The sequence below is a fragment of the Dicentrarchus labrax genome, unplaced genomic scaffold (assembly GCF_905237075.1).
Source record: "Dicentrarchus labrax unplaced genomic scaffold, dlabrax2021, whole genome shotgun sequence".
Lineage (NCBI taxonomy): Eukaryota > Metazoa > Chordata > Actinopteri > Moronidae > Dicentrarchus > Dicentrarchus labrax.
The window spans coordinates 13,849,576-13,874,797 of NW_026136717.1; the positions used below are offsets into that span (position 1 = coordinate 13,849,576).

A 25,222-nucleotide genomic window follows, 5' to 3' on the forward strand; every position below is an offset into this window, starting at 1 on the left:
ACCATGCTGACAGTGACATGTTGTTGAAAGAATTTCTTTCTTGCTAAAGCATATCAATCCTTTAAAAGCTATTTTTTCCACTCCTAAAAGCCACAAAATGTTGCTTTTCCACTGTTGGTGTTCCCTATAAGATTGTTTTTGTCTGCAGCTGGTGCAAAATCTAGGAGACAACAAATAAATTAATATGATTGTATCCAGCAATAACATCTCTAAAAGTGTTTCCTATTTATCTCTTCAGGCTGAGATGCTATGCAAACAAAATATAAGGATACAATTCAGTCCATGAAGGAACTGCATATAAAATTATGCCAAAAGTCAAATGTTTCTGTCTGTGTGCCATAAATCGACGCAATAAACTGCTGTTCTACTGGATTATACAGTAACTTCAAATTACTGTGAGATGACATGAATACAGGGTGTAACTTACACCATGTTCCCAGTCGTATTCCCTTTCTTCATGGTGATTACACATTAATATCTTTCTGCCATGTGTTTAAACCAGGGGATGCGCAATGAACGTTGGCCCTTGTAACTGAAACTCACTGAAGCTGATCTGAATTACACTGGCTTTAATGAATCATTGATGTTAGTGTGTTTAAACTGCACGTGGGATGAGTCTGAAAACAAATCCAGCTTTGGGTCGTTTTCAAGTGTATATTCTGTTTGGATATTAGATAAATTTTTCTTAGAAACGTCTACCCATCCTGATGTCTGGTTTTCTGTTTTCCTTTACCCACTTGTTCACCTCTTTCACACCAAAGAGCATTATTGCTTTCATGGATATGTCCCTGGGGAGTTTCGGTCCTGTCAGGCGGGTTAATGAGTGACAATCCCAGGCTGATAACGCCACACACAACTGATAGCCTCCATGAGCCTTCCTGTCGTAAAACAGCGACTTCAATCTCCCCGCGGGTCAAGATGAAGAGGAGGATCGACGGCGAGTTATAACTAGGCCAGGCACGTTTCTGTTCAAACATGCACGGCCCAATCTTAGAGCGCTAAAGACCCTTACATAAAGATCATAATGCACTCTCTTACACAGCATCCACCAAAAACCTCATTGTAAATCTAATAATCACATAATGACAGTGATAAGAATGTAATTGTGTAGCGGACTTTGTTCCATCAACAAAAGATCCTTATGGAAATAATAAATGGTTTACATAAATGGAAATCACTTTCCTGGTCTTAACAGTGAAAAACACAAGACATGATGTCCTTTTTTATGCAGATGATACAGTTTTGTAGGCATTCAGCTCATAAATAATGTTTAGATTTCAGGCTGCCTCAAACTTAATGCTGATAAAAATGTGTCTTATTATGAAGAATTTCGTGACATTCATTCACTTATTAAGTTGTTAAATCATATAAATACCATGGAATTGGGTTAGATTGGCTTTATTCGGAACAACCAACCAACAGTAACCGTTCATTTATTTTGTAGTGTGCTAGACCAGGAGCAGCCGGAGATTAAACTACCCAACAGCTTATACAGTTAGAGCTGAAACAATTAGTCAGGTTCTCAGTTTACAGAAAATGAACGTATAACTATTTGGAGACTTGTTTTTCATGTTTTGTCCAACTACTGGCTGGACAAAACAAGCAGTATAAATGTGGCGGTTTGTACCTGTTTGCAGATGTCTGATTGTTTTTGATGCTGTTGGTGTGTCAGCATTTCTGACTGTTAGTATTTATTTTCCTGTACTCAGCTCTCTCTTACAAAAGAGATACATATCTGTGCGTATGTAACTCCAAGACTCAGTTGTCAGTGAACAGCTCAACAATAATTTCCAGAGAACACAAATCTTCTCTCAGTTCAAAATCATTTTATTTAACAAGATGGATAACACAACCCGTTAAATGTAGCACAGATAAATGTTAGAGGATGCATTTTACATGACAAAAGGTATTTCATTTCCAATAAGCGCGTTGCCTCCCTTAATTTAAAATACTCAGAACAAATGAAAAGAAACCTCATGTCCAAAGTAAATGAAAACATCTCCTCATTGCCTCCACAACAGCAGCTGGACGTACAGCCCTCTAGCAGCAGTATGGCAGTCACTGCGACATCGCCAGCAAACAAACCACACTGTTGCTTTTGGCATTACAAGCTACACTTCCTACTGCACTAGTAACACTTTCCTTAACAATGCATTCGTTCATGTCAGAAATAATTCAACAGTTACAGACCTACAACTGCACTTTTATATGGATTTTTTATTTTTTTTTACAAAATGTAAATGTCAACTTTAGGCTGAGGCGCATACTAACTAAGAATTTACATAAAATTGAGCTGCACCTCGACTAGTTTAATTTATTTACACAAATAATAACAAAGTGCCATGCAAGGGTGTGTGATAGAGTAATGTCATGAGTATGGTGAATCTCAGCCCTGTTAAAATGTGAAATCAGGTTATGCACTCATTATTCAAACCCTTTAATGTGTTGTAGTATATATATTCAACTTCAAACCAAACTCCAAAATGTTACATCCCTCAAGCTTTCGCCATAGACTTTTATTTATTTTTTATTCAGGGGAAGGGTCAGTGTATCAGTCCAGCAAAACGAAGACATGTCGTCTCACATCCATTTAGGATTTAGCAGCTCCCTTTGACACAGCCAAGCCGATGAGTCCCGCTAAACCGGCCACGCCAAGGCCGATTCCTCCGACGATCGCCATGCCAACCAAGCCATCTGGACAACAACAGGTGAGTGTCGGCATTCTGTATTTATTCACTCCGACAACATGGTCAAATAATTGCTAAAAGTCTGTTATTATGATACGACAAAGATTGGTTCTTACCTTTCTTCAAAGCCTTGACGATGAGTTTCTCCAGCTCCAGAGCCTGCTTGTTGCCCGGCTCGTTCTTTAGAAGAGTTCGGATGTACTTCAGGGCTTTCTCATATTCCTGGGAGAAGAACAGGGAAGAGGAAATAGAAAGTACTCTCAGATGTGTACACATTTTAAATGATGTAATCAAATGTAAGGTAAATGACTTAGCATTAAAGCGTGAGACTCCATAAAGAAATGATAAGAAACGCTCAGGTAGAAAATCCCACATTTAAACAATGTCAATATTATCTTGACTTTAGAAACATTACACTCACTTTGAGTCTGTAGTTGGCCACTGCAAGGTAGAACAGGAAGTCCCGGGAGTCGTCCTTGGATGATTTCTGAACAAGCTCTACAAGACAAAAAAAACAGTGATTGTTTAAAAAATGTATTTAATTTAATTGTGAAAAAATACAAGCTCATATGTTATAGCAATCAATACTTTGCAGTGAAGCTGCCATGTCTGTTATACAGGTTTTAACTAACATCCTGTCTAAAAATTAAGTTTATATTGTTGAGTGCATGACAATTAATATTTTTGGATTTATTGAATAGTCCATTAACCAAAATTTCCTGGTCCCGGCTTCCCAAATGTGAATATTTTTGGGTTTCATTTAGTCCTCTTTGGTGGTAAATGGAATAACCTTGGGGTTTGGACTGTTAGCTCTAGTTTCAGATACATTAAGACAACAGAAGATGTCACTTTGGGCTCTGGGAAGAAATTATTTAGTCTATTTTACAGAACAATTAATCTAGAAAACAACGTGAAGATAATTGATAATGAAAATAATCTTAAGATACAGCCATGATAATAACACATAAAGTACTGTAGGGAGTGCTACTTATCAACCAGTTGTTTTTTTAAATAATATTAGAAACTAAAAGATCGTATATTTTCAATTCCTGATTAATTTAATAGTCAAACATTCAGTAAGCGAGTATTATTAATTAATTATTATTATTATTAATTATTGCTGTTACACTGCAGGGAACTCAATACATTACAGCATTTTATATATATTTAAATTACAGCTATGGAGAAGAGATTAAAGATGATGCTGTAATAATCACCAAGGTAATGTTTCAGTGTGTTCGCAAACAAAACTGATTCAGTTGTCAAGTAAGAATTTGACCTCTGACCTAATATAAGCTGGCTGATTTAGTGCTTTGCATGTTGAACTTGTGAACTTAACATACAGCAATAAAACATATATATATATATTTATTAATGAACTCACCTTCCAAGAGCACAATTCCCTTCTTGATATCCTCTGTGTATTTACTCCTGATCAGACACCAAGCATACTCGAACTTGGTTTCTTTGGAGACGGCTCCCTTCAACAGCTCACTGTTGTATTTCTTCTCAAACTTCTGCCAAAACAAAACAGAAACAGACCCACATGAAGCGAGCGTTACGTGTATAAGTGACTCATCAGTACAGGAAGGCAGTGGAACAGAGAAACACTTTGTTTTGTTGATATCAAATGTCACTTATTGTGTTTCTGTGTTTGCAGATAAAACTCTCATTGTGCGACATTTCCCGAGTAAACAAGAGCGGAAAACACCAGTCCACCTCCAACAGTGATGACGTTAAAGTCCGTAAAAGTACGTATAATTCCCGAGCTATTACATTAGCACGACTGATCCATAAGCGGACATAATCGATAACCCAGTGATCAGCGATCAAACACCATCATCATTAGCATTTAGCTAGCGAGGTGACGCGACAAAGTATCCTCCTACACGTCGCTTTTTACGGAAGGTTTTAGCATTTAAAAACAAACATATGTTGTAAGAGCCTCAGTGTGTGTCCCGCCTGTGTTAATATGTATGTTTTCTTTACGAAATAAAGAGGTTTAATGATTTGAAAACTTACTAAAAGGTCCTCGGGAGCTACCACATCGCTCAGAACAGCCTCCATGTTTCCGGAAACTGATTTCGGACACGCCCACTTTCGAATCACATGACATAAATGTTGGAGACGTCATCTTTAGAGCTCTCTGGTGACGTCCCTGTTGCATAATCATAATAATGATAATAATAATAATAATAATAATGATAATGATAGTAATAATAATAATGATAATGATAGTAATAATTTATTTGTACAGAATGTTTCAAAACAAAGTTATAAAGTTTATCACAAAAAATAAAAGAAATTACAGTTCTGCTATTTTTCTATGCACAAAAGTAATTATATCCAATCCAACTTTATTTGTTAAGCACTTTAAAACAACCAAAGTTGACCAAAGTGCTGTACAGGACGAATAAATAAGACATCATAAATAAAAGACGTAACAGCTCACATGAGGCGCATGACTCAAAATATGCACTTTATCCCACATTACCAATTCTAAAGTCTCACCCCTCTAATCGCGGTCATAATAATAATCACACATGTTTACGGGAAGAATAGGTTTTTATTGTTTTCCTAATTTGCAGTGTTAATTGAATAAAACAGACAATGCAGCTATAAAGTATTAAAGTACTAAACAGTGACGTCTAAAGATGCTGTTGAGGTTTCATTAGTTCTTTGCGAGGTGGGCTGGGGAAAAGGCTAGAGGCAACAGTTCACTGAGGCTGGTTTCTTTGTAAGATCCATCTGGCTTGGTCAAGTATACAGTCCAGTCTGCTCCAAACTGGTGAGACAGAGATAAATGCACCGTAAGGAAGGAGAAAATGCAAACATGCAAGGTATAGATAGCATCACAACACCCAAAAATAACAAAATTTCACCTAAATCCTTTATCTATTTATTTTTGTTGACCAAAAAAGATTTGCAGTTTCCCAAATTTCCTTAAAAAATACCCCAGTGTCCAACAGCTATTGCCCCGACTGCAGTATGCAAATGCATTGTTATATTTTATCAAACAAAGACTAAGTTTAATCTAAAAAAAGTGATAGTTTTATGGTCTGTTTTTGTTTGTTATTGAAACTGCTGAATTTCGACCCCTGCTAAAACAGTTTTATTGTGATTGGAGAGAAAAAAACAGAACAATGCTGCTCTATACTTTATGAGGATCGTTTTACTGTGCTAGGTTATTAGTATCAATGTTTAACGTTCCTGTAAAATACACCCACAGGTTACTGCAATACCCAAATATGGGTCTGATAAAGAAGAGTTAATGTTCCTGGTTTGTATACACTGCAAAAACCGACCTCTCGTTTTTGTCTTTAATTCAGTAGATCATTTTTTTTAAAGTAACAAAATCTGCAAGTGCAGTAAAAATATTTCAACCTGTTTCAAATACACACTGACAAACACTTAAAGACAAAAATAATTTGATAACCTGGAAAGCTTTGCAGTGTATCGCTCTCTGATCACATGATAATGATTGATTGTACTGGTCATAAAAGAGAAGCCTCACCTCCATAAGAACCTGTCGACATGCTCCACACGGCCCAACGAAGCGGTCTTTGATATCACTACAGATAATAGAGGGAGAGGGGATGAATGTCTGAGAATATGTGCTATTTGAAGCTCTTAATGTATCATTGATAGTGAGAGTGTCACCATGTGACAGCGATGGCAGTGAACTGTCTGTGTCCTTCCACCACAGCCCTCTGGATGGCCGTCCGCTCGGCGCACACTGTCAGACCGTAGGAGGCGTTCTCCACATTACAGCCTGAAAATACACAAATCCTTAATTAGACTCTGGACTCTTTAAATCAAATCATTTCATACATTTTACTTTATGAGTTGTACACGTGACTTTCCTTATTTCCATATTTTGTTCATATATTTTTTCTACCTTGCTTCATGAACCACTTTATAATTTCTGTTCAGAAAAGTGTTATTTGTATTAAGTTTAATTGAGCTAAAAAACCACTTATTATTGCATCAGATTGGCACCTCACAATATATTATTAATATATTATATTACTGTATTATTACTGATGTATTTGTGTACATGCAGCTAACTATTCTATATATGGTGAACCTTTTATTTACTTTTTTAAATATACTTTTGAGTAATTAAATTCACTGTATATAAAGCATACAATCATACTTCACCTCAGAATTGTTCTGTGAGCTAAGATAAGACAATCAGAATCTGATTAAAAATAAGATAAGATAAGATAAGATAAGAAGGAAAAGTATAAGAACAGATAAAAAGTATTGATATGTAACAGTGAACAAGTAAAAAATATGTAAAAAGTAGAATACTTTCCACCACTGCATTGCCAGTTTAGAGTATAATACAGTGGTGGAATACTTTTTCATATACTTTAATTAAATAAAACCACTAAAAACACAAAGTCCTGAATTAAAAAATAACTAGTTAATTCAACCACTTGATGTTGATTGTTTCATTTAATGCAAACTATTTAATGAACATTTAAGTCTGTAGAGTAAGTACTGACTTTAACTGTAGTAGCAGTATATAACATTTATTAAGCAGAAGTCTCTTTCCACCATTGCTCTTCCCAGTTGTCCAGTTACTTTGACGGCTTATTACCATTATTACCTGTGATTATAGCGCCATCTGCCGTTAATACGGCGGCACCGACAGGGAACCGGCTGTACGGACAGTATGCCATGTCCCGGGCCTGCAGGCACTTTGAAACAAGCTCTTTAACTGTATCTGCACACAACGGAAAAACAGCAGGGTTCAACAAAAACAAAGCACAGCAGAATGATTCACATGTACAGTGTGACGGTGGTGAGGGAAGGCTTAGAGTGTGACACACAGAGAGAGGTGGACTTGCCTGTCATTGCAGAAGACGACAGCTGTGGACTGTGTCACCTTTTTACAGCTGGTAAACTCACATGGGTGACAGCTGTGTTAATGTTTAAAATGTACTCTGGCTTCAGCCCGACCAGGTTGGACGACAGGAGCGAGGACAGCTGCACGCGCATTGTTTACCTCGACGTTATTGGCTGGTTGAACCGAGCGTCATCCAACAGTTTTTATTGGGGGGGGGACCAGATCTGCGCAGAATCGATCACCGGCGATCGCCGCACAATGCATGCCGGTTAGTTGCTCTCCATCGACTGCAAGACCCAGGGGCACCCCCGGGGCGTGATGGGAAACGCCTGGCTGATCTAAGAGCTGATTGGCTCTCAGTTTTGACAACAAACACCACGTTTCCCTGATTTTTTTCCTGTGTGATTTTAATATTTAACTTGTTTAAATTGTTGCTTTATGTTGTGCAATGAAGGTTTAATCTGTTAACAAACATATCTCGTGTGGTTAATACAAATAAAGTTTATTTATATATCTGAGCGTGGTCCGCAAACTACAAGAAGCCTAAGGATTGCAGGATGCAAACATTTCTGTGACTTCCTGTATATTCTTTGAAGGCTGCTGGGAAATGTCCGACTGCTGCTGCTGCTGCTGCTCGATCCGTCCACTGTCCAGACGAGGCGGAGTTCACCCCGAAACAGCCTATTGGACTGGACGGTCATGAGATATATACTGTCAATGATCATGACTAGAGGGAACCTTACTTGTGTGTGAAGTTTCTGGCGAGAAGAAAAAGGGGGATGTTGAACTAACGGTCACCATGACAAAAAAAAAAAAAAAACACCCCAAAAAAAGCCCATATAACTGAAATTCAACCAGAATAACGCATCATAACCTAATTGGTGCACTTCATAAAACTACAAAGTTGGGTTGAAATAAAGGTTTCTATACTGAACTAGATTGAAAACAAAGAAAAAAAGACAAAAAACTAATGAAAACTAACTGAAATGATATTGTATACAAATTAAACTGAAATAAAAATATATTATCAACAAGCATGAGGATGCACTGGTGCTTAATGTTTACTGAGACTGGCATGAGTTGATGTGTTTGTCTTGTAATACCTATTATAAACTGACAAATACCCCCCATATTATAATGGAAAAATGATAGTGAAACTGATTAAAACTAAACATTTTAAACAATTACAAAACTAAACTGAAATGAGCAAACCCTCTCTGGAAAATAATAAGAATTAAATGAAAATAAAAACTAATGAAAAATACTAAAATACTAAAGGCTTCACAAAACTTAAACCAGGAACATTTATTTAAAACTGACATTCCAACAAAAACAATATTACAAAATAAAATAAGATAAATAAATAAGACAAATAGATGAAATAGCACATAAATAAACATAAAGTAAGTCTGAAAAGTTTATATTTCTGTCTAACAGAAAAAAAGTGTAAAACAGAAAAACAACACATACAACAACAATGACCAAATTTAGAAAGAAACAACTAGAATGGGAAGGATTATTATTATTTGCCATAACACACACACGAAACTCTAAGCCTATCTGCTCAGATGCTGCATATAAACGTCCAATCCATGCCTCATACGTTCCCATAAAAGTCTCTGTTTGCTGGTGTGGGACTCATCAACACATAACAGACTTTGACCAGTTGGACCATAATAAAAAAAGTCCCCCACGTTGCATTCCAGAGAGCAAACGTGTACAGGGTCTTATCACAGTAAAGACCATCAGCTGCTGATCGATCATAGTTGGGCTGATAGACTGAGAAGACCCACACATCACCTGCAGGTGCAGCATGGGATAAAAACATTCAGTTGTAATCTATTAGAAAAAATGTTCAGTATTTTCTAATTAAAAGAACAAAATTTCTTCTAGAAATCATGATATGTTTCATCCTTACCTGCCAGTATCCATATGAAGATACACAGGGATAATAAACACATCAGACACGCTTTGAAACCTTTGGGGTGCCCGCGAGGCTGAGCTGCATCGCTCTCACAGGGGAGGGTCACACATGGTATCATCAGCAGGGTTAACAGAGCCATCCCTAACAGGTAGTTGGGAATGTTTGGTTGCTGAGGGCAGTCATTGAAATACACGACGCCTGTGGAAATGGTTGACATGAGCAATGTGTGGTTACAAAGCTGAGGGTTGTTGAAAGACAAGCATCGTGCTGAAGACCGAGGATACTGACCAAAGATGACTTGTGCCAGAGTTAGGGCAGTCTGTACTACTGTGGCTGCAACTTGAGGGGTAAGATTGGATGAAATAGATTTTAATTCGTAATGTGAGATTCATTTTGAGTCATATAATAACTTTTTAAATTGTTATTATAAGATTTAAACAGTTTTAAAGAGGCAGTGATTTAACTTTATAGAAATTGTTGAAGCTGTTGTTTATTGTTTTTTTGCTGGTGAATTATATTGCATTTAGAAATTTGAGCAGCAAAAATAAAATTAGTCTTTATTACCTGATAGTCTTGGTGGTCTCGGTGGTAGGGGTCTCAATTGAGACCTCCATAATGCAGCCAAGGTTAATATCACAGGGCGATCTGTAGGTGGGGCTAGAGAGCAAACAACATAAAGCCGGCATTATTCTCCCCCAGTTTCTACTATATGATCACTGAAAGAACACTTCTTTCATATTTAATGAACCCCTTTCAATACAAAACATCAGACTGATGAGTTCCCTTTGTTGTCAGAAAACATTGGCAGGAAGAGCAAACTGCACGCAGGGACAAAATAAACCCACAGTTTCTGTATGTTTACCATGGTCATCATCTGAGTTCAGCCTGCTAGTATGCTAACATTTGCTAATTAACACTGGGTAAACAGTACAGCTGAGGCTGATGGGAATGTCATCAGTTGTGCAGGTGTTTAGTCATAAACCAAAAAGACAAAAGGTGAATTTGACCTGATGATGGCGCTGGATGAAAAAATAGGGGATCAAAGTGACTACAATAAATTGAACAAAATATGCCAATGCATCAAATAGACATCCAGATATTTCAGAAAATGGCAAAAAACTGACTGTTCCATCCCCAGAACCAGGCCACTAGCATGGCTACAAACACCTATGGATTAGATTTTAGATTTAGGACGTGGTTTAGAATAAAAAAAATAATAATTTAATTTATCTTTAGGTTAAATATATTAGTATGAGTAAGCAAAAATGGAAAGTAAAAGTGAATAAGCACCTCATCTGATGAATGTCTAGGTGGTCGGGCTGCATGTATTAAATCACTATTATAAATATAATATTAACATTATCTTATATTGTATTCAATCCAAAAGTGAAAGTAATGATGAGTTTCTGACGACACTTTGTTTGTTGTGTGTTTTAGAGAAGTTAGTGAATATTACACAATCAGACTGAGACTATCATAGATTCACTCTACAATCAAACAGCTTTACACAACTCAATGTAATTAAATGTAGGACTGTTGCACAGCTCTTTCAGACTCAAGTACACACACATAATGCCACAAAGACCAATTACTAAACCAACTCACTGACTTTGACATTGTATTATTCCCTATTTGAGACACCAGTGTATTCTTTAAGTAATTGTATGCGTCCCTTAAATTTACCACAGATCGCCTCAAACACCTGGCACAGGTTGCACTTACAGTTGCAGCATATTAAGTATATATATTTTTTGCAGTAAATAAGAACACACTTGCCTGCCATTGCAGCTGAAAAAGCTTCTGCTCCTCGAATGCTTCGTCAAACAACTCAACTTAAAGGGAAAAATGGGGATTTATACAAGCAGCTGTTTTGATACTGTGGTCAACAATGAACAGGGCGAGCCAATTATGGGATGGCATGTCATGTGATTCTTGATAAAAAATAAACAATGCAACGAAAGTGAAAGTATTCTTCTTCTGGGAGTTTTTTTATTTATTGAGTCTGCTGAATAGCTTGAAGCCTATAGGTTTGAGATAAAAGATAAAACAGAAAATTGAGAACATGTCCTGAACATCTCAGATGATTGTTACAGCCTTGATTTCAGAATAAAAGCACAGTAGAAGTTCAGCGCACAGCAAATCTACACATTTACACACAAAATAAAAACAAATTAAAAATACTAAAGACTTCACAAAACTTAAACCAGGAACATTTATTTAAAACTGACATTCCAGCAAAAACGAATATTACATAAACAAGTAAGACAAATAGATGAAATAGCACATAAATAAACATAAAGTAAGTCTGAAAAGTTTACATATCTCTGTAACATTAAAAAAATGACAAAGTGTAAAACAGAAAAACAACACATACAACAACAATGACCAAGTTTAGAGGGAAACAACTAGAGTGGGAAGGATTAGAAAATGTATTGATTAGTTTATTGCACATTCAAAAATCATCAGCATCTCAATAGTTAATCATTATTTTGTGTCTGAAATTTATCAGCAACTTTCCTATTTTACCAGAATTTGGCTAAAATTGTGCTAATTTCCCACCATGCTTGATTAATCTGCAAGTATTTGGAAGTTTTGATAGGCGTTGTTATTTACAGACCAAACAAGTAGTTAAATAACCTGATAATGAAAATAATAATTATTTGCCATAACACACACACACACACACACACACACACACACACACACACACACACACACACACACACACTCTCACACATGAAACTCTAAGCCTGTCTGCTCAGATGCTGCATATAAATGTCCAATCCATGCCTCATACGTTCCCATAAAAGTCTCTGTTTGCTGGTGTGGGACTTATGAACACATAACACAGCAGTCCTTTGCAGAGTTTGACCAGTTGGACCCAAACACCAAAAGTCTCCCACACTGCATTCCAGAAAGCAAACGTGTACAGGGTCTTATCACAGTAAAGACCATCAGCTGCTGATCGATCATAGCTGGGCTGATAGACTGAGAAGACCCACACATCACCTGCAGGTGCAGCATGGGATAAAAACATTCAGTTGTAATCTATTGGAAGAAAATGTTCAGTATTTTCTAATTAAAAGAACTAATCCTCTTCTAGAAATCATGATATGTTTCATCCTTACCTGCCAGTATCCATATGAAGATACACAGGGATAATAAACACATCAGACACGCTTTGAAACCTTTGGGGTGCCCGCGAGGCTGAGCTGCATCGCTCTCACAGGGGAGGGTCACACATGGTATCATCAGCAGGGTTAACAGAGCCATCCCTAACAGGTAGTTGGGAATGTTTGGTTGCTGAGGGCAGTCATTGAAATACACGACGCCTGTGGAAATGGTTGACATGAGCAATGTGTGGTTACAAAGCTGAGGGTTGTTGAAAGACAAGCATCGTGCTGAAGACCGAGGATACTGACCAAAGATGACTTGTGCCAGAGTTAGGACAGTCCATACAACTATGACTGCAACTTGAGGGGTAAGATTGGATAAAAATAGATTTTAATTGGTAATGTGAAATTCATTTTGAGTCATATAATAACTTTTTTACATTAAAAAATAGCCAAGATTTAAAGGTAGTGATTTAACTTTATAGAAATTGTTGAAGCTGTCGTTTATTGTTTTTTTTTGCTGGTGAATTAAATTGCATTGAGAAATTTGAGCACCAAAAATAAAATCTTTATCTTTATCTAGAGTCTTTATTACCTGATAGTCTTGGTGGTCTCGGTGGTGGGGGTTCCAGTTGAGCCCTCCATAATGCAGCCACAGTTATTGTCACAGGGCGATCTGTAGGTGGGGCTAGAGAGCAAACAGCATAAAGCCGGCATTATTCTCCCCCAGTTTCTACTATATGATCACTGAAAGAACACATCTTTCATATTTAATGAACCCCTTTCAATACAAAACATCAGACTGATGAGTTCCCTTTGTTGTCAGAAAGTATTGGCAGGAAGAGCAAACTGCACGCAGGGACAAAATAAACCCACAGTTTCTGTATGTTTACCATGTTCATCATCTGAGTTCAGCCTGCTAGTATGCTAACATTTGCTAATTAACACTGGGTAAACAGTACAGCTGAGGCTGATGGGAATGTCATCAGTTGTGCAGGTGTTTAGTCATAAACCAAAAAGACAAAAGGTGAATTTGACCTGATGATGGCGCTGGATGAAAAATCAGGGGATCAAAGTCACTACAATAAATTCTTAAAGGATCATGATTGTTTGTAGAAAATGTGCCAATTCATCAGATAGATGATCACAAAATGGCAAAAAACTGACAGGCCAACATTTCCATCCCCAGAACCAGGCCACTAGAAAAGCTAAAAACACCCATGGATTGGAATTTGGATTGAGGATGTGGTTTGGAATCAAAAATGTAATAATTTAATTTATCCTTACATTAAATACATGAAGGAGAAAGGAAGATGAGTGAGCAAAAATGCAAAGTAAAAGGAAAATAAGCACCTCATCTGATGCATGTCTAGGTGGTTCCGCTGCAGGTATTAAACCACTATTATAAATATAATATTAACATCATCTTATAATTCAAACAATAATTATTGTTGTCATATGGTACTGAATCCAAAAGTGAAAGTAATGGCGAGTTTCTGACAACACTTTGTTTGTTGTGTGTTTTAGAGAAGTTAGTGAATATTACACAATAAGACCATTTATTGGAATCATGTTGGATGTTTTTTTTTAGTTTTTTTTTTAATCATAGATTCACTTTACAATCAAACAGCTTTACACAACTCAATGTAATTAAATGTAGGACTGTTGCACAGCTCTTTCAGACTCAAGTACACACACATAATCCTGAGATGAAATAAATGCCACACAGATCAATACTACTCAAAAGATGACCAATTGTTAAACCAACTCACTGACTTTGACATTGTATTACTCCCTATTTGAGACACCAGTGTATTCTTCAAGTAATCGTATGTGTCGCTCAAATTTATCCCAGATCGCCTGATACATCTGGCACAGGTTGCACTCACAGTCGCAGCATATTAAGTATATTTTTTATGGACTAAACAAGAACACACTTGCCTGCCATTGCAGCTGAAAAAGCTTCTGCTCCCTGAATGCTTCGCCAAACAACTCAACTTGTGCACTAGACACTTAAAGGAACAACTGGGGATTTCTACAAGCAGCTTTTTGATACTGTGGTCAACAATGAACAGGACAAGCCAGTTATGGGATGGCATGGCATGTCATGTCATTCTTGCAACAATGCAATGAAAGTGAAAGTACTCTTCTTCTGGGATTTTTTAATTTACTGAGTCTACTGAGTAGCATGAAACATATAGGTATGAGAAAAGATGCGTTTCCTCACAAAAGGAACGGTTTTGTGGAAAATGTCAAGATAAAACAAAAAATTGAGGACATGTCCTGAACATCTCAGATGATTGTTACAGCCCTGATTTCAGAATAAAAGCACAGTACACACTACAGTAGAAGTTCAGCGCACAGCAAAACTACACATTGCAACCTCACTATATTTCCCCAAAGCTCCCAGAAATAAGCCAGTCCTGTACTACAAAGACTTCCTGCCTCCCTTTTGTCAGTAGAAATAGCTTGCATTTGATAAATATATATAACTAATTTTCGCTCCAAATTGCACTTACGCCCCTCTGGTTCTTGCCCCTTATGTGTGTCATTAGTTTAAGTCACTCAGTTCTGTTGCAGTTTGCTGTATGATAAGGCCACGTTAAGTTTTGCTGGGCTCTTTTAGGGCACAATTTAGTAAATAGTCACTTTTGCTTTCTCCAGTTTTTGATAAATAAAAGCCCACATTTCTTTAAATCCAGATACCTGCAGGGTTGGTATTACAGAAACACAACTGAAATCTGTAGAAGGATAACTTAAGTAGAGCTGATTCCTAATTAACCAAAGGCGGTGACGTTTCATCTCATATCTGTGATGCTTTAAATTAAGCACAGACACAAGCTCATTAATTTACACCTCATTCTGTACCGGTTGGTTAGATTTTATATCTGTGGTTGACAGAGCTTTTATTAAGCCAAACTGTAGGCCAAGCCCTCTCTTGTGTTTGTAGTGGGCCATAAATAGAACAAAACACACTGATAGCATGATGAGCAGGTATCAAAGGGCGTCCAGTTGCATATAGAGCCCCCTATACACACACACACACACACACACACACACACACACCCTGGTACCCCCCTCCCGTCTGTGTTCTATAGTTTGTCTAGGTTTAATGTTTTAACTTGTAGAGGAGAGTCTTTCAAAACTGAAGATTTTCATTTTTATCTGAGGCACATGAGAAGACACACAGGTCTGAAATCAGATTACAAGCCGGCCACACCAATACTTGGCCTTTGCTCCCCCACCGCCCCCTCCTTCCTGCTCGAACTGTCACTGGCTGTGTTTGACTTTCAGTGTGAGAGGGGTTAGCTTCTCATACGCCTCCCTTTTTTTTGTTTCGCCCATACTTCACCGACTTCCTTCTACCTTAAAGAGAGGAAATCAAACTCGTAGTGAGAGGAGAAAAGGAGAAGGAGCAGAAAATTAAATTAAAAAAACAAAACAAAAAAACAAAACATGTGTTGTATGGGGAAATGTGCCCGCCTGGTGGGCTTGATCCTGTTGCCCACAGCGTTCATCTGCATGATCGCCAACCTGTTGCTGTTCTTCCCCGACGGGAAGAGTCTGGAGAATGATCAGATCTCCCTCCAGGTCTGGCTCATGGGGGGACTCATCGGAGGAGGCCTCTTTGTGAGTAAAGCGTTACGATCTGTATTTGATGTTTTATTGTTTGTTTTATTGGGTTTTTCAGTCATTAACTCGGCTCTGTGTAAACCTGTAAAATCTCATAGTTTTATTGAGTATGATTGATTGACAAAACTTTTTTAAAGTATATTTTGTCCAATAATTTCATGTTATTATTTTTAAAGGAGTCCAGACGGCCAAAACTTTAACTAAAATTCTATTCATAATCTGTTTAAACATAAAAAATATTTCATGTTGAATTACAGGGAAACATGAGTGAATGAATAGGATGTCAGGTATCTAAAAAATGTAATATTAAATTCAGCATTAGATTTTTCTTTAACAATCATTGAAATGAGCAGTATAAAGTAAAATTTTAAGGTACTTCTACTTGTACTTATTAGTATTTCCATTTGATGCTACTTCATACTTACGATGAACTACAATTTGTCAGCTATACTGTATAAATTAAGATGTTACATACAAAACATATGATGAACTTACAGAATGATGTATTGTTAAAGATTAACTCCCCAAACATATACAAAAAATGAGCTCAATGTCAACCCACATCCAGGGTTGAAATGCAACTTACACTTTAATACAATGTTAAAACTACTACTATAACATGATTATATACATTACTTATGTTACATATATAACACTAATTTTTCCAGACATTTTTTAGCATTGAGTACTTTGACTTCTGATACTTTTGGTACATTTTGTACTTGTAATGGAGAATGTTTACACTGTGGTATTGCTACTTTGACTTAAGTAAAGGAAATATTACCTCCACCGCTGTATGTGTGACAGTGTGAAAAAAATTTTTTAATAGAAAGAACTTGGAGGGAAACTTTGACCGTTAAGAGATTAAAACTCTGTTTGTTCCCCTGTTCCTCCTTACCAATGTCTCCACCGACACTATCTTGATATTTTAAAGGTTGACAGGGCCATAAATAATTCATAAAAATACAAAAGTCATAAATCGAAGACCTTTGAGTCTTGTCAGACATGTCTTAATCACCGTGATATTAGTTTGGAACAGTGACCAGGAAGTTTGAATTCTTTCCTTTCCCTATGTGGATGTCATTGCCTCCTGGAACAAGACAACTCCATTCAGGATTCACCAATATTTGGTTTAGGAGATAAGAGAACACACACACAGGCACACACATAAATGCAAATGTGTAGATAGGTAATGTGTGTACATTTATGCGCACACACACACACACACACACACACACACACACACCTGTATATTAAATGTGAGAGAAAACATATTAACTCTGGCTCACATTTAAAATAACTTAGAGTATGATATCACATGCTTAATGAATAAATAAAAAAGGAAACTGTTTCCAACTTTTCAGATGCTGTGCCCGAGCTGCTCAGCTATCAGGGCCGGGGGCAAGGGTTGCTGTGGAACAGGTTGCTGTGGCAACCGTTGCCGGGTGAGTAAAGTGAGATTTACATGTCAGTGTAGGGACTGCACTGATAATGATGGGTGGTAAAAGGCAAAGGCGCCGGGCGATTTCATACCAAAAATGGAAGGACAAACTAGAATAATGTGGATGTCACCAAATATGGACAGTACTATTACTTTATTTATATTAACTGCACTGTGAATTACTATTTAAAGTACATTTTTGTTTAATATACTTTACAGAGCTATGAATCTCCTCAATAGTTTTCACTTCTCTTTAATTATCAGGAACCAAACTGCTAATTGGCTAGTTGTGGCAGGTCAGCAAAGAAAAGCAGTCTAATCTGCCTTTAATTTGTGTAATTTGTGTATTTTATTTTGTAATTTTATAGTTTGATATTAGTTTAAACTCTATTTAATATTCAAATTTTAATTAAATTGATTTTATGTTCATTTTTGTTGAGTGTCAATCTTCCACCTCAACCTTGAAAATCTTAACTCCATCCATTGAGTCTTCCTCCGTTTTAATACATTTATTTAGATTGATTAAAAAAAGCCACCTGTAGATATTTCTGTTCTATGCTTTACTAATGTGATCACTTAAAAGATCTTCATTTGGGTTTTTTTTCCAAGCGAATATATGTGATGGTTTGCAATTGAATCAGCATCAATCTATCTTCTTATCTTTCATTCAGATGCTGAACTCCGTGTTCTCGTCTGCTTTCGGTCTGGTTGGAGCGATCTACTGCACCAGTGTGGCCTCAGCCGGTCTGGCTATTGGACCCAAGTGTCTGGTGAACGGTGAATGGACATACCCCTTTGAAAACCTTGGCACGTGAGTGTTTCTCACACAATATGTTTTTTTCTGACCATGTTGGTGATGCTGTAGAATATCCCCAGTGTCTAATAGTGCCTGACAAGTATTTTGCATCCTCATATTGCAAGCCCTTCCTCATTCCTTTTAGGCCGGCAGTGTATCCCTTCTCTGTTATCTCTATCAACCATACTGTCTTTGTTAGAGCTGCAGAAAAGTTTCAGTTCTTCAGTATAAAAATAAATAAAATAAATGCAACATTTGTAAAAATCCAGTAGGTGGCGGACTGGACCAGCACTCTCTGTCTTGTGTTCAGTTGCTCTAGTCTAGTCTACTGTACTTTGGCTTCTTGCTGGACCCAAAACTATATGAGTTAAAATAAGGCCAAAGTGCTCATGCTCCGTTGAGAACACGACTGGCACTATTGAAACATTTTACGAGGTTAGGCGAATCACCTGATAGAGGTCCATCAGGCGACTGGGGCAGTTGTTAATACGTATGTTACGATGACAGCAGTTTAAAGGGCACCAATGTTCACAGGGAGGGAACCAAGTTTAATTACACAATGGATGTTGGGATATTAATATTCAACCTCAGATTGACCTTCCTCCAGCAAACCTCAATTTCCCCTTTTTCTTTTTTATTTTTCTATGAAGGGTTCTGATATCCTGTTTATTGCTTATTCTACTGCACACAGTGAACATACTTTAGTCCTAATATGTCTAATAGTGCCGAAACGATCAGTTGATTAACAGATTTGTCAATCTGCAGAACGTTTGTTTCCAACAATACTATTTTTTATATCCTTACTAGTTGAATATCTTTCCGTTTTGGACTGCAATCTACTGTCTATCTGTAATGTAAGTGAAAAAATGGGGAAGAAGGGCTTCATGTTTTCTGCTGTAGTCTGCAATAGGACTTTGAAATGAGGAAACTAATATCTCTGGGAGAATTTACTAGACTATTGTAAACTGTGTATTAACTCTATGACTCCTTTATTTTAGTCTTTAGTGTTTTTAGTTTATCTTTCAAACTTCCAGGTCTCCTTTGCAAAAGAGGTTTCAACTTCAGTTGGACTTACCTGTTTAAATAAAATTAAAGACAAAATTATGACTCAACTAATCAAATAAATAATGGAAATATTAACTGATAATGGAAAATCATTTGAAGCCCTAATCTCCAACACATAAAGAAACTTATCAGTGTTATCAGATTGCAAAATATTAGACTTCGTCCCTGTCTTGTCTTTCAAAATATTCACATGGCTAAACAATTTCACCACAAGGTCCATTTATCAGCGGTTTGATCTTCAGCAGCCAATGGGGTTTTCCCAGTTGACGTAAATGTAAATGTTTCAGGACTTCTCAGTAACAATGATTTGTTTTAAAGGAATAGTTTAACATTTTTGGACATATGCGTATTGACTTTCTTGTAGCGAGTAAGAAAATGGATACCACACTCATACTGTATGGTAAATAAAGCCACAGCTAGCAGCCAGTTAGCTAAGCTTTGCACAAAGACTGGAAACAGGGGCAAAAAGATGACCTGACTCTGTCCAAAATTTACACCGGTAGGTAGATACCTTTGGACAGAGTCAGGCTAACTGTTTCTGTGCTAAGCTAAGCTAAATGGCTTCTGGTACTAGACAAACCATCATGTGAGTGGTATCAACCCTCTTATCTAACTCTTGGCAAGGAAGTTAGAAAGTGTATTTCCCAAAAGGTCAACCCATTCCTCTAATTTTCCACTATTAATCATTTCGTTAAATGTCACTTTCCTCCAAAAAAAAAGCTGCTCTCTCAGTTCCTCTCCTCTCTACTTTCCATGTGCTTTCTTTCTCCACTTCTCACTTGTTCCATTCACCGTCTTACTGACACATTTTTCCTCAACTCAGTCATCACACTTTTTCTTCCTGCACCCAAACTTGGCCCTCTATACACATATTTTTCATTAATGCCGTGTGTGTCTTGGACATTGCTAATGGTCTACTGCTGTTCTCCCTTGCAGAGGTAATAGCAGCTACCTTGTAAACCAGACTCTGTGGACAGTCTGCGAGAGCCCTAAGAACATTGTGATGTGGCACGTCGTCCTCTTCTCCATGCTGCTGTCCATGGGCGTGGTGCAGCTGGTGCTGTGTGGCATCCAGGTGGTCAACGGATGCTTGGGATGTCTCTGCGGGGACTGTCGCGACAGCAAAGATGTAGGTGAACAAATCCTGAAAATCATTTAAGTAAACCGATTATCAGAATGGACAAACAAAATGTTCTGGTTTGGTTACTGGGAGAGAGCAAACTATTCTTAGATGCTTGGGGAGTGACTCTGCCCTATTGTAGTTTCCTAGTATTGCTTTAGTGCTGTTTTGATTGCAATTGTGGATGCTATGAGGTCTGCTACTGGTGGAGGAAACAGGAAAGGGAAAAAGTTTTGTAGTTTTGATCCTGTGTTGATAATATGGGTGCAAGGAAGCAGGTAGATTGGCTGGGAGTTGCGCCAGTAAACAGGAAAATTGATCACCATTCATTTGAAGGAATAGTTTGACATTGGGACATTGTGTCGTCTTTACACTTTTGTATGCATTAACCAGTCAGCTTTAGGTGTTGGTCAGTGGATTTTGTTACCTTTGGACAGGGCCAGGTTAGCTGTTTCCTCTTGTTTCCAGTATTTGTGCTTATCTAAGGTAACTGGCTTTGCTTATGTGTTATTTCCCAAAATGTTTAACTTTTCTTTTAAAGGAATAGGATGGTTTTAAATCTCTTTATAAAGCCAGATTAACTTTTCCCCCATATTCCCCAATATTATCAGCCGATATTGGCCAATATTCTTTATTTTCAATGTTAATTTCTATATATATATAATATAGCCTATATGTTAACACGTTAAATATTTAACTTTCTGAAGATTTAAGATATTAGGATTTAACTTTATTCTTAAATAAAGTTATTTGTTTAAGAAAGCACCATTCTGAGTACCTTTGCAGTCAAGATCAGTCTATTTTCATTTCAGTTCAAAAACTCACTGAATCTGCTGCCATATCAGTAATTGGTGAATTTTCGGTCGGGCTCTAGCCATCATATCTTACAACTTTCTTAAACAATGTCCTACTTCTTTTTATTCAGTGTGTTTAAGGTTCACTGAAAATAAATAATAAACCACGCTATATGATGACTCCATTAATGTACAGTAAATAAACTGCCAGCTTGGAAAACTGAAGACAAGACATCATTTTGCACTTTTGAACAGAAATATCCAAAGTTGAAGATTAAGCTCAGATTTCACACATGGTTGAACATATATTGAGGACTGCTAAAATAAGGTTTTTGCTGACGTGCATGTGGACACATTTCATATGCACACTAATAAGTGACATAAGTTGATTCGAAGGACAGGATTTACACATATCCAAAGAATAATTCATCATTGAACTACATTTCTCAGGAAGGACACATCTGTGTGTACTGTATCAACAAATGTCTGCACATTAACATGATGTTCATATATATTAACAGCTCTGTCAGTCATCTGAGAGCTCGCTTCCTGTCCCAAACATGAAATAAACATGTGACTTCTGTCCTGTTGCAGGATGACGCCGGATTGTGAAAGTGAAGAAGATTGCCCCGTTGTGACTTCAGGTCGGGAGGCAGTTTTTGTTTCACAAAGTCCATATTCAGGGATTCCTTTCTGTGAAACATGTTGAGATTTTATTTTGATACTTAATGCTTTTGTTCCACACGAAGTCTGTGTCTTCGATGGCTTTTTAAAATCAAAGCCTTACTCCATTATTGTATGAATTTTACTCTAGCTGATGGCTTTTGTGTATTGACTTATTTTTGATTGAATTCTTCATTAAAATCTAGTCATTTCCATATTGAACTCCAAATGGTATGACATACAAGGATCAAGGCATAATTGTAAATAATTACATGTGTTCGTTTTATGTACCTCTACATCAGGTGAATGTGACAACACAACAAGAGATCATGACCGATTATGTACTATTTAGCCATGTTTAATGATTGGATTTGTGCATAATTTGTGAAGTCAGAGAAGTTATATCAGTTCTGTGCAACATTAAAAACTTGTTTTCTTGATAATTTTTTTATGTGAACTTTGCCCGCATTGATATTTACGGAAACCTGTGCACCCACTCTGTCACTCTATAACTCCAGTTGTGGATGTTCTCTAGTCAATTACTCACCTCATGCTGTGCCCATGCAGCCAGACAGCCAGATCTAACAGGATTATTGTGCGTAGAGACAAGGTCAGAGGTCAGAATGCCCCCTGTGGACACAGTAGACACTGCAGCTGCATAAACAGTCCAAGATCTGGACCAGCAGCGCCTGTTAGGTGCAGGTTAAGCTCATAATCTTTTGTTGCCATGGAGCTTCTTCGTGGTAATTGTTACCTAACTTTAAAGTTAAAAGCCTGTTGCAGAGCTGCACCCAGGTAAATATAGACACACAAAGTCTCTTGAGAGAGACCAAATAACCCAAAGCTGTTGCTCAAAGCTAAAGCCAAAGTCACTGCCACTACAGGTGAATACATTGACACGTTTTATTGTGTTTAAACACCTTTTCAGTAACAACCTGGTTCCAATTCCTTACACATTTTAGAAAAGTGTTTCTTTGTTTCAAACTGTTCACAAACTTCCAGGAAAGGGAGGGGAAATGATGTTAGTGTGGAAATAATGCCTGTGCACAACACCGTGACCATCCAAGCTAACTCACTGGCCTGTGTTATGCAGCTCTCTTATATAATGCACAGCACAAAGCGAGGAAGGAGCATAAGTGAGAAGAATTTGGAATAAAAGAATGGTTGGACAAAGGGAGGAAAACGGGAAGGGGGCCCATTCTCAGCCACTTCTCATGCAAATCGTAGCCCCTCTGAAAGAAACCAGAGAGGCAAAGAAAGGGTAATTTAATGACATGGCGGACAAACACTGATGTAAGTGCGTGCATGCGATGAGGGACCCTTGAACAACAGAGAGAGCTTCCTCCAAAAATACAAAAAAGAGGAGGAACAAGAGGGAATAACAACAAAAAGCAGTCATTCGAGCAAAAAATTCTTCTGTCATATTTGCCTTGTGCATTCGGTTAGACCCAGTGGTGAGGCCATTATTTTGAAATGTGCCCATTTCCCAAAATTGAGCCCCTCCTCTCTCTGCTTGATCTTTTTCAGGCTTGACTGACATAACAAAGAGAAAAACAGGGTGACATGAAGCAGCCAGTATGGACCAGACTAGCGAAAACAGAATTTGGACAGAGCATGGTACAAAATGAAATCTGCTGATGATAAAAGCTTTTAATTGAACTAGGCTGTCCCTGTTCTCACTTTTCCCGTCTGTACCTTGAAATCTCCTCAGCACACCAACAACCGCGGCCTCAATTTAAAAGCAACAGTCATGCTGAAACCGGTGGCACAAAGTGTGACACACGTAAGTGATAGCTCAGCAGTGTCCACCACCCAATAATTATGTCAACCATGCAATGAATGATCCAAGCCCAGCCACAAAGTACACAGTCAGGTACACTCAGCAGGTCTGCAAGCAATTTTATTTACAACTCTGTCATGAGTTGTACAAATTATTTTTTAAACTAACTTTCCAATTATGTAATTGTACTTTTACACCTCTCTGGTAAAAGCATCTTAGTGTTGTTTTTGAATGTGCGCTATAGATAAATTGACTTGATTTAACCGCTCAGCACACTGCACTGATATTCAGCCAAATTAAAATGACATTTTATAGTAGGATCACACAATAAAAGCCCAAAAAGTATGTCGCCAAAGCTTCTTTGTCAGGTCTAATAGCAATTTCTGCTAAGGTAACAATTGCTTAAAGATGCTGACAGCACCCGTGTGACTGGCACTATAATATCATACACCCCTGAAACATGATATTTTACACTTGGACCACACATTAGCAACAAGACATCGCGTCACTTGTGTCCGTCATTCCTTAACAGCAGCAAGAGCAAGACAAACTGTCAAACTGCAAACTGCTGTTCACTAGCTTTGCTCTGCATGGGGCTGAGAGGTTTAAGTCCAGTTGGTTAAATGAAGTCCCGCACAAAGAAGGCACCCTCAAAATCTGCCCTACAAAGGCAAGAGCCAGAAACTAAATATTTGGTCAAAATTTTGTTTTTTTTTAATTAGCCAGTTAAAGCAGGAAGACTATAACTTTAGCTAGCTGGTGAGATTGACACATATCTTTAGGTAAAGCTAAAACAAAATGTATTGCACAAATGATCTTGGTAATTCCATATAACTAAATGAGCCAGCAGCTAAATCCAATCACGACGGAGACAAAACCCTTCTGCTCTGAAGGTCTGTTTTTCCAAAGGTACGCTCTTCCTGGAGTTATTTGCCTGTAGTATAATGTGTAATGTTGTCTATTTGGACATACAGGAAAGGAAGGAATTCAAGTGACCTTTGTCGTCATAGTCAGGTGACTTTCATCATCATGGTAACAATGATAAACTACAGGTGATTAACACTGTATAATGGCTTGATTATGTTTCAACATCAAAACTACTTGGGTTTAGAAAAAGATCATGGTATGGGTTCAAATAAGTATATAAGTTACATCAGTTAAGTCACGTATATATAAGTATTTTTGGAACAATGGGCTTTCCGTTCAATGGGACATTTTTCGGACTACTTGGATTTCAGAAAAAAAGGGCCATTGAAATCATGAAATATCACCAAAAAATATATAAATAAATATATAAATATAAATATCAATTTTTATGAATGACATTTGGTAATTTAGTTTGTTATTCCAC

General features: G+C 37.4%; 3 protein-coding genes and 1 long non-coding RNA gene across 13 annotated transcripts; 2 read left to right on the forward strand and 2 right to left on the reverse strand.

Moving 5' to 3' along the window:
• Positions 1-1,806: 1,806 nt before the first annotated feature.
• On the reverse strand, positions 1,807-4,855 carry fis1 (fission, mitochondrial 1). The gene is made up of 5 exons (XM_051429174.1): positions 4,710-4,855; positions 4,072-4,204; positions 3,109-3,185; positions 2,804-2,909; positions 1,807-2,694 (listed from the first exon to the last, which is right to left on the reverse strand). The coding sequence occupies exons 1-5, from the start codon at positions 4,752-4,754 to the stop codon at positions 2,591-2,593; spliced, it is 465 nt and encodes a 154-aa protein (XP_051285134.1). The 5' UTR covers positions 4,755-4,855; the 3' UTR covers positions 1,807-2,590.
• On the forward strand, positions 4,292-8,577 carry LOC127379512 (uncharacterized). The gene is made up of 2 exons (XR_007888318.1): positions 4,292-4,438; positions 8,139-8,577. It is a non-coding gene; the product is annotated as an uncharacterized LOC127379512 (long non-coding RNA).
• Positions 5,234-14,639, reverse strand: zgc:103586. Of its 10 annotated transcripts, none has more exons than XM_051429170.1 (6): positions 14,521-14,639; positions 13,175-13,267; positions 7,303-7,419; positions 6,348-6,459; positions 6,202-6,259; positions 5,234-5,472 (listed from the first exon to the last, which is right to left on the reverse strand). In XM_051429170.1, exons 1-6 carry the CDS (start codon positions 14,525-14,527, stop codon positions 5,359-5,361), a joined length of 501 nt encoding a protein of 166 aa, XP_051285130.1. In that variant the 5' UTR covers positions 14,528-14,639; the 3' UTR covers positions 5,234-5,358. The 10 variants fall into 10 exon arrangements, with proteins under 10 accessions (XP_051285130.1, XP_051285131.1, XP_051285133.1 ...); XM_051429171.1 differs by lacking the exons at positions 13,175-13,267; positions 14,521-14,639 and adding exons at positions 10,031-10,123; positions 11,243-11,367; XM_051429173.1 differs by lacking the exons at positions 13,175-13,267; positions 14,521-14,639 and adding an exon at positions 7,544-8,144.
• A 1,214-nt stretch (positions 14,640-15,853) lies between these two features.
• Positions 15,854-22,534, forward strand: tm4sf5 (transmembrane 4 L six family member 5). The gene is made up of 5 exons (XM_051429538.1): positions 15,854-16,209; positions 17,577-17,657; positions 18,325-18,464; positions 20,451-20,643; positions 22,023-22,534. The coding sequence occupies exons 1-5, from the start codon at positions 16,036-16,038 to the stop codon at positions 22,038-22,040; spliced, it is 606 nt and encodes a 201-aa protein (XP_051285498.1). The 5' UTR covers positions 15,854-16,035; the 3' UTR covers positions 22,041-22,534.
• Positions 22,535-25,222: the final 2,688 nt, after the last annotated feature.